Source organism: Populus alba, chromosome 4 (genome assembly GCF_005239225.2).
Source record: "Populus alba chromosome 4, ASM523922v2, whole genome shotgun sequence".
In the NCBI taxonomy this organism is placed as follows: Eukaryota; Viridiplantae; Streptophyta; class Magnoliopsida; order Malpighiales; family Salicaceae; genus Populus; species Populus alba.
In genome coordinates, this window is record NC_133287.1 from 21,212,590 (window position 1) to 21,222,056 (window position 9,467).

Consider the following 9,467-nt stretch of genomic DNA (forward strand, 5'->3'; position numbering starts at 1 on the left):
TTATAATTTTCTTGATTTAATCAGTTATTCATGATTTTGTTTATAGCTAATTATAAAATTTTGTTAGCTATTATACCATGTGTTATGCAGAACAAGAATTAAGCAGCAGCAAGTAACATCAAGCTTCCACAAACACGCAGTAAAATAACAAGGTACAAAAACTAAAAGAGCTTGACGGAAATTTCAAATTCTGATGGCCCCAGAGGTCGGAGACTGGTCCGGTTGGATAAAGCAGGCTGAAGTTCAGCAGAATCATTGTCGACAGCAACGATGCCAAAATCTGAAGATAAAGCAGCCTAATCATGAAGGAGGCATGACAAAAGAATATAACAAGTAGCGGTCTTGTCTAATTAGTGCACATCAGACTGTATTGGATAATTATTATGTTTTGCATTTAACAATTATTATAGCACATAATAAGACAACATGCTATGACACCCTTAATTATATTCTTATTTATATAAATATAAAGATAATAATCTAATATTTCTTAATTGTGATAAAGTTTATAAATAACTAATTTATTAATTAAAAATTAATTAGTTTTATTAACGTTGAAAGAATACTTAAATATCCCGTGTCAATTCAAGCCTGCGGCTAAAGGCGCCGCCCACCTGACAGTCTCTTTCTTTCTTTCTTTACTTTTGAACAAAACCTTACCTGACACTCTTGGAGCCCAAACGAATTCACCAAGGCATGTAGTTGATCATTATGATGGCAGCCATGCGAGCGCAGAGAGTAGATCTTGTTTTCTTGAAGGAGAAAGAAGTTCAACTGGACACAAAATGTTCTTTAGAAGAGGACTCAAATCTTTTGCCCAGGAGCTTACCACTGAGGAGAAAGGGAAGGGAGGCTCAAACTTCATGTTCCCTGAGCAAATTAGAGGCCTGCGAATTGGCAGGTGGTTATTTCTCCGATTAATAAAGAAGCTGTGCAGATATATCAGCATACAAGGTGTCACGATATGATTCATGCAACCAAGTATTTCTCGAGCCTCCCAAGTTGTCTGAAAAGATGGCCTACGGAAGGATTTTTACTTTTAAGCAAGTAATAGCTGGTGGGTTTTGTTTCCTAGGCTTTATGCCCTGTCTGTAACCCAGAAAACAAAAGAAAGAAAATACTTTTTAGGTATCAATTTTTCTCCCCCCTTCAGAACAATACTTTCTGTACCGACATATTCAAGGGCAAAACCAAACTACGGTTGGATGTATTTATGAGCTAGCGGTCATAATTGCTTTGAAACCGCCATCCATTTCCCCTAATAACAGGTCAACTCGCGGCTTCAAATTTTGCTAAAGGTCAAGAAAAACCATCCAATATGAGAACAAACACTGCCTATGCATGCGTGTCTTTTAAGCTTGATAATTCCATTCGAAAGCCACCTCTCTGTCCAAATACGGAGATGCATGTGTTAAGCATTGCTGATGAGTGATTGGCATTTGGGCAGAACACATAATCATTGGTACTTCTCTGCCTCATTAGGATGTTCTCTACCTCCGCTGCTACTAAACAACCGATCATCTAGGGTTCCTAGATCTTATTCCATCAATGTACAAAACGAAGAAATTAACTAGCATGAAATAAGCAGAAAATTGAGAAGACAGCTCCCCACTACAAGGCTCCCTAGTAATAATCAGGCAAATACTGCCAACAGAGCTAATGTTCTGGTGCCATAGGCACTAACACATCCATTGCTGCCGTAGGGGTCACCTGCTCCGTCTGCTTTCTCATCTCTAACACCTTCCTGTGAGAGTTGGAGTGCAAAAGAGGAACAAAGGTAGGGCTGGCAGCTGGTCGATACTCTGGAAGGAGGCGGCCTGATCTGTACCGAACTCCACAAGCATTGCAAAGGGTTTTTGGCCCCAATGGTCCTTCTCTCCATTGTGGAGTCTTTGTCACATGACAATGTGTGCATCTCCTGGTTTCAACTGGCTGCTTCATCTTCGGGGCCATCTCTACTGCAGAAGATAGCAGCATCAGATTCCTTTTCTTCTGTGTTTTCCTGGAAGAATCCAATATTTCCTCATCATTATAGTATTCTAATTCTGGATCTGAAGAAGCCGAACAATAAAACTTTTTAGAGGCACAGGCAGTGGGGATGAAAGGGAATGTTTGTCGCCCCCGGCGTGGCAGCTTGCTTCGAGGGCGCTTTACTGGTGTGACAAATTTGGGGTAATATGTTGTCGCATTTTCGGTGGGACAAGAACTGCCACTGCTTTCCAGGACAGAAACTGGGCTGGTGGCCTGGAACAGATGAGAATATTTGCTGTCTGAAGACCGACAAAGGATGGGTTTGCTTCTGCTTGAAGATGCTTCAGCAGAGCTTGCCCAATGTTTTAACTCTAAAGATCCATCAAGCTGGGAATTATATAAAAGGTCAGTTGATAAAAGATTGAGAAATCTCCGTTGCATTTATCTAGAGAATACTCGGATAAAAGACATTCTATCTTTGTTTCATTGAAAAACAAACTAAAGAGATCTACATTGTTTCTTCCAATTAACAAAAACATATTTAATTTAATGAGGAAACATGAAAAGAGAGCCACTATGGAACAAGTTATCCAAAAACCTAATGCTGCGATGTTGATATTACTTAACTATACTGAAGGAGTTCAAGTTATGAGATTAATTCCAGCAGGAGTGACCAAACAATAGTTGAATACAAGGGCTTCAACAAGATTCAAATTACTATTTCTGTATGGTCCCAACATCTACAACAAATTTTAATCAAATGACCCAAGAGATTCAATTAAGAATAAAATAGTAGTGATGTGAGGGAGAACAAGTCCAACATCTATGAAATGATCAACATGAACAGATATGCACATTCTGCAGCAGCATCAACGGCAAGTGGGCATACTCTATACAGGCCTCTTGATCAGAAGCAACAAACAAGCAGTTATTGACAAATTGATATTTCTAATTTGTGCATTGCTTCATTGTTAAAAATGATAACAAGGAAGAGCTTTTAAGAATCCAGTCAAATATTGTTAATTTCTAGGCAACTGTGTGCAGACATGCATGTCTCATGTTAATGATAAGTCCTAGTGCTCCTAAAGCTTCATCTGATCACTTTAGAGGCCATTTGCTACTGGTGATTAATGATGATTCTTAGTCCTCCGTGCTCACATTTCTCTCATGCATGTGAATGAAAATGCCATTTAGAATTGAGAGTCAATGCTATTTCTTCCTAGAATAAAAGTTTCTTGTTTGCCTCTTGGTTCTTGCTAAAAAAATTTAATGATGAGACTTTAACAAAGAGCTTTCAGGGAAAACGAAGCATATACTTCACTAGCTAATATTCCTTCACACAAAGCATCTATTTAATTTTACACAATAAATGAAAACTTGATAAATGCAACACAAGCTCACAAATTTTGCACTTTCTCCCGAACCACTAATTCATTCTTTTAATGAGCAGCTGTGAAACTCCCTTCTCAACAAAGGATATAAAGGAAAACAAGGCATGAAAGACCAAAATGAAAACCTAAACATCCTAGCAGATGGAGCTGAAAACTAATGGCAAATTAAGTAAGAGCATAGTGCAAAGAGATAGGTGATCAAATTCGCTTTTCAAAATAATAATTCTAATACCATAATACCAACAAACTTTTTCCAGACACCTAGTTTGAGCCCTTGGCACTTTATTATCCCACCTGTTGCTAATATTGTGACAAGAAATAACTTATCAGCTGAAAAATATAGTTGCTACAGAACTTGATTTTCTTGTAGTTTTTCACTGGATGCTCATCTAGATTAACCAACATTGCATAGCACTTGAAGCATGAGTTCCTTTTCAATGTGATTATTCAAGTTGTTCCATCCAGCAATGTTTCTTTGGTTCACGAATTACATCAAAATTGTAAGTATGCCTCAGGATAATAAGAACACCTACCTTTGAAATATGCTAATGTAACTTGCAGCAGCTGCTGAGCAAATAAAACAAATGCTTTAGCAAAGTAGCAATGACACAAGCTCTCCACTAACCATTTGAACACATGAAAAGACATTAGCAATTTGCACTTATTTGTGCATTGCAATTCTAAAAAGAAAATGCTAGTCAACACATGCTAAGGAAACCAAGAGGAGAATCGACCAGATGATTTAGTTTAACAGAACCTACACCAAAGTTTACAGAAGCAATGTAGAGATTAAGGAACAAAACCATGTTCCTCAATTTAGAACACATAGCAGACGGGTGCATGCCCACACTCACGAACGAAAACAATGGCACACAGAAGAGATAAGAAAATCCCCAGATGTCCAACTTCAAACAAGATATCAGTCATTAAAACAAGCCCCGGCCCCCAATGTGTGTGTAATTGACATCAACAAAAGGAAGTCATAGCAAGAGTACGGATTGAGTCTGTAAAAAATACAGTACGTTTTGCAGAGATAAGATAGTAAACAAGATAGAGCAGAAGCTACTTCATAATACAGATGTGTGAATGAAATAATAAATAAAACTCACCAAAACCGAACAAGAGTTATAGTTGGGTTCCAGGGAGGAGGCATCTTCACCACTGAGAACGGTTGAAAAAGTGGTTAACAGATTAGAGGAAGGGGGCTCGAGATGTCGGAATTTAGACTCCCAGTCTTCTCCATCATCACCATTTGGTTCTACATCTTCCAATGGGAAATCAAAGCACCCCAAAGTATCCTCGAAAAAATTATCCGGAACCCCACTGAAATCCTTGTCGAAAAACCAAGATTTACTCATCCCTGAAAAATTATTATTATTATTACAAGATGAAAAAAAAAAAAAAGAGAGGTTAAGAACACTCTATTCATTATTTATTTATTTAACCCATCCTATTCAAGGTCATTTTCAACTCGGATACTCTGTCGTTTTCTTGAAGCTTTTTTTTAATCAATGCACAAATACACAATTAAGAGAGAGAGAGAGAGAGAGAGAGAGAGAGAGAGAAAATGCAAACCCTAAAATGAATAATGAACAAAATAAAAGAGTGGTAAAAATTAAGAAACAATGAGAAGGGAAGAAAAGAAGAAAGTAATTTGAAATTTGAAACAAAGAAAATGAAGATGGATGGAGGAGGAGACAATGCAAGTGAAAAAGGAACAAACAAACCTTCCTTCATTGCTTCCTTGCTTGCTTGGAAGAAATCAAGCCATGAGCGTCAAGAACGACGCAGTATTTTGAGTTTAGTGAAAGAAACACTTGTGTTGTGGAGAGGAGAGAGGGGAAAGGGAAAATGGAGGTGACAGACAGAAATGATGGATTAATTAATTGGTTGGATAGAGAAAAGCAGAGAAATGATGTGTGGTGTGGTGCGGTTGCATGCTTTTTTTAACAGAGTTTATGATTTTTGTATTTTGTATTTAAAATTATATTTGAATAATATATTTTTATTTTTAATTTTTTTTTTTAATATTTTTTACATCAAAATAATTAAAAGATATTACTTTAAAAACAATATTAATTTTTAAATTTTAATAAAAACATAGAATGCACTGCAACCCCAACCAGGGTTTTGCTTGAGCTAAAGCTAAGGGTAAGATTATATTTTTTAAATAAAAAAAGTAATAAATTCTAAATAACAGAAAAGCTAAATATATGATAAATAAATAAAAATAAAGTAACAGAATAAAAAAAACATAATAATATTTTAAAAAAATATTGACACAGTGATGTATTATATCAATTTAAATTAATTTGTTATATTAGTAATTTGGGTTATGATACCTTGAAAATAATAAATTCTCTATCATAATTTTTTTTTCTAATTTATAATATTTTAATTAATAATGAAAAGTAATAGAATAAAAATAAGTGAAATATATCTTCCTCATTTAAAAAAGAATTAGTATATAGCATCTTAAGAAATTCTCCCACGTTATTGGAAAAGGCAAACCTCAATTTTATTCATTATTGTTTGATAATAAATTTTTATTCTTATAAAAAATATTTTAAAACCTTTCTAAAATTAAATTATTAAAAACAATTTAAAATATTTTTTGTCATCCTCTAAGTTATTTTGTGTTAAATTTGTATCTCTAATAACATAACAAATATAAAGCAAGTACATCAATTTAATTAGATTAAAATCAAGTAATTAATACTATAATAAAAAAGTAATTAATGGCAAATCTTTTATTAGAAAGAGGCCGCCCATATCTACGGTACAAATAAAATTATATTATTCTTTATTAAATAAAAATATGTTAATTAGGAATTAATAAAAGGACTTAAAAATTAGAAAAATAAACCTTTAGACTAAAAATGAACTTTGCTTCCGAATATTAGATATATTATGTTTCTCTGTATTTTTCTTTTTAGTCCTCTATCATTGAATATTTTTAATCCTTAATAAATTTTGATAAATTAGTCATTAATTGAAACATATAAGGATGCAATAAAAAAAAAATTAAGAATGAAAAAAAAAACCTACAGTAAATGTCCTAGGCATTTTAGTATATGTCATAAATTTTTATTGTTAGCCCCTGGTTTTCTTAAGCTATGTCTCGCTTCATCAATCATTCACGTGGATTTCATTTCTAATAATCACAATGTTTAATTAATCTGAATTTGATAAATATTGATTCTAATAAGTGAATTTTTTGAATATCTATTTAATTTAATGAATAATATATAAATATTTTCAAACTTGATTTAAAATCCAAACCAAACCAAACCAAACCCGAGATATGCAAATTTGTATCTCTGATCTCACACACACATATAGAACATTAATATTTTTTTTTTTAAATGCGATGAAATATATACATCTCTACACATAAAAATGTATAGCATTAATAATTTTGTATATATATATATATATATATATATATATATATATATATATATATATCTATATTAGCAAAGGGTTCCATCTACATATATTTTTGTCAATGATATTCTCCAATTAAAATAAAATAAAATTTAGGAGATAGCATTAGTGTTGCACATGCTAGTTAGGGCCTGATTTTTCCCTAGTCTTGGGTGAAAAATGTGGCAAAACTAGATTCTAGACAACTAAGGCAAGTCTATACTTTGATTTTACATGTCTTCTTTCATGTGTGAATGGAGAAGTTAGGTATTTCCACACCTCAAGATTGTCCATTGCATTGTTATAAATGACATCCATCCAATTTTCTTAGGAAAGGGACCGGTTGAGAAAAGGTATAGAGATAGGAGACCTCATTGATAAAATTGAAAGTTATGGGGACTGATATAGAAATTATATATAGTAGAGTGACTCATATGAGGTTTGTCCCGAGACTCTACATATACATGGCAATAACGTATGTTATTGAGGACACGCCAATACATGTTAGCAAATCTGCTCACATGATGGGATGCATTTCAACATCTTAATTGACCAATCAAAATAAAATGTAGGCATATGAGTTGAAGTTCACAAAGTACCTTGCCTTTTTTTCCTTACATTTTTTTCTTTCACTTGACTACTTTAATAATCTAATGAGATGAAATTAAGTTTTAAATTACCAAAAAAATACTAAATTAAAAGATAGAAGACTCAATTATAAAACACCGAAAAAAAACACATGACTCACCCTAAATTGAAGACAATTTTTTTTTTTTTCAATTCTAAAGTTCATTTTGTTTATTTTTTAGTTAATTGATTTGAGAGAGAAGGGATTTAGCTGGATAACAATAGAAGAGAGAGAAGTTGTTAGTTGTAACAATTCTTATAGCAAAAATAATCAAACTTGGTGTTAAAGAGTTTTATTAGACAAGAAAAATTCAATACTAGTTGTTTTTCCTTTTAAATATCACACAATCAACAAATCAAGTTCAATTTTGATTTTTAAGATTTAGTTTATTTTGTTTTAGTCATGATAAGGTGTATTTGAGGATTGTTGGATGGTTTTTATTGTTTTTTTTATTGTGTTTTTGGGTGAAAATTGGTTGAAATAGAGATTTTTCAAGAAAAAAACCCTTATCTAATTTTTGTAGTCGCCATAGTGGTATGGAGATTATGGGAAAAAATAGGTGACTTGTCACCTTCTTAATTAAAAAAAAAAAGGAGTGGCAACGCATAATCATAAAAAAAAATCTCAAGTGCGCTTGCACCTTTCTGATTCATATAAGAACTTGTATGCCTGATCTGGTTTTTTTTTTTCCCATTAATTTAAATTTATATTTTTTTATAATTAATTAGTTTAAAAATATTATTAATATATTAATTTACTAAATTCTTAAATTAATTAAGAACATATTTTAGATGTTATTTTATTAAATACCATTCAACATTTACTTTGTTTTTAAATAACAATATAATTGTTTTTTTTTATATAATATTAACAAGTCTTTTTTTAACCTATCATTATTTTTTTAAAAAATTCTATCTGGTTGTTTTATAATAGCGTATATTTGTTTCTATGCAATTAATTGTTTCTATGCAATTAACCAAAAATTATTTTAGAAAAATGATACTATTAAGTCCAATTGAGTCTAAGACCTGAGTCGCTAGTTTGACATGTTAAATTAGGTTAGTTTGAATTGATTGAATATGTCATAGTGTAAGATCTCACATTGAAACGAGCGTTCCAGAGCCAGGGCCTTATAAGTGCATGCTCACCCTGATTAGTAAGATGTGTTTTGGGGTCATGCGTGGCTGTTAAGAACAAAACCGTGAGGGGAACTTGGGTGGAAGCCCTGGATTTGGGTGGACTGGGAGGCCCAAAGTGAACAATTTCTTGCTAGTGAAGTGGGGTGTTACATTTGAGGACGACTCGTCTTAAGGTGGGGGGATTGTAAGATCCCACATCATAAGTGAGTGTCCAGAGCCAGGGCCTTATAAATGCATGCTTACCTTGACCAGTAAGACGTGTTTTGAGGTCTTACATGGCTGCCAAGAACAACACCATGAGGGGAACCTGGGTGGAAGCCCTGGATTTGGGTGGACTGGGAGGCCCAAAGCAGACAATTTCTTGCTAGTGAGGTGGGGTGTTACATTTGGTATCAGAGCCGAGTATGCCTCGTCTTAAGGTGGGGGGATTGTAAGATCTCACATCGAAAGCGAGCGTCCAGAGCCAGGGCTTTATAAGTGCATGCTCACCTTGACTAGTAAGACACGTTTTGGGGTCATGTGTGGTTGCCAAGAACAAAACCGTGAGGGGAACCTGGGTGGAAGCCTTAGATTTGGGTGGACTGAGAGGCTCAAAACGGACAATTTCTTGCTAGTGAGGTGGGGTGTTACACATAGTCTTCGTATTTGAAAAACAAATATTTATTTTATATACATTAACTTTTGAGTTCATAATTAAAACATTACTTTCAAATATAAAATAAATTAGTAACACATGTATAATTTGTTTTACGGTTAAATGTTTTTTGGTTGTTTTGGTATGACTAGTAGTGAAATATGGAATAATTACTCTAATTAACAGAACCTAAGCCATGTGGAAAAACCATTATAGTTATGCCTTTAATTACCGTTGATTATAATAGTGAATTGATGTCTTTGCCCTTCACGCAAAAT

At 33.4% G+C, this 9,467-nt stretch overlaps 1 protein-coding gene across 1 annotated transcript; it reads right to left on the minus strand.

Annotated features, from left to right (window-relative positions):
- Nucleotides 1-1,387: 1,387 nt before the first annotated feature.
- On the minus strand, nucleotides 1,388-5,251 carry LOC118038844 (GATA transcription factor 11). Its single transcript, XM_035045302.2, has 3 exons — nucleotides 5,090-5,251; nucleotides 4,472-4,722; nucleotides 1,388-2,358 (listed from the first exon to the last, which is right to left on the minus strand). Exons 1-3 carry the CDS (start codon nucleotides 5,097-5,099, stop codon nucleotides 1,657-1,659), a joined length of 963 nt encoding a protein of 320 aa, XP_034901193.1. The 5' UTR covers nucleotides 5,100-5,251; the 3' UTR covers nucleotides 1,388-1,656.
- Nucleotides 5,252-9,467: the final 4,216 nt, after the last annotated feature.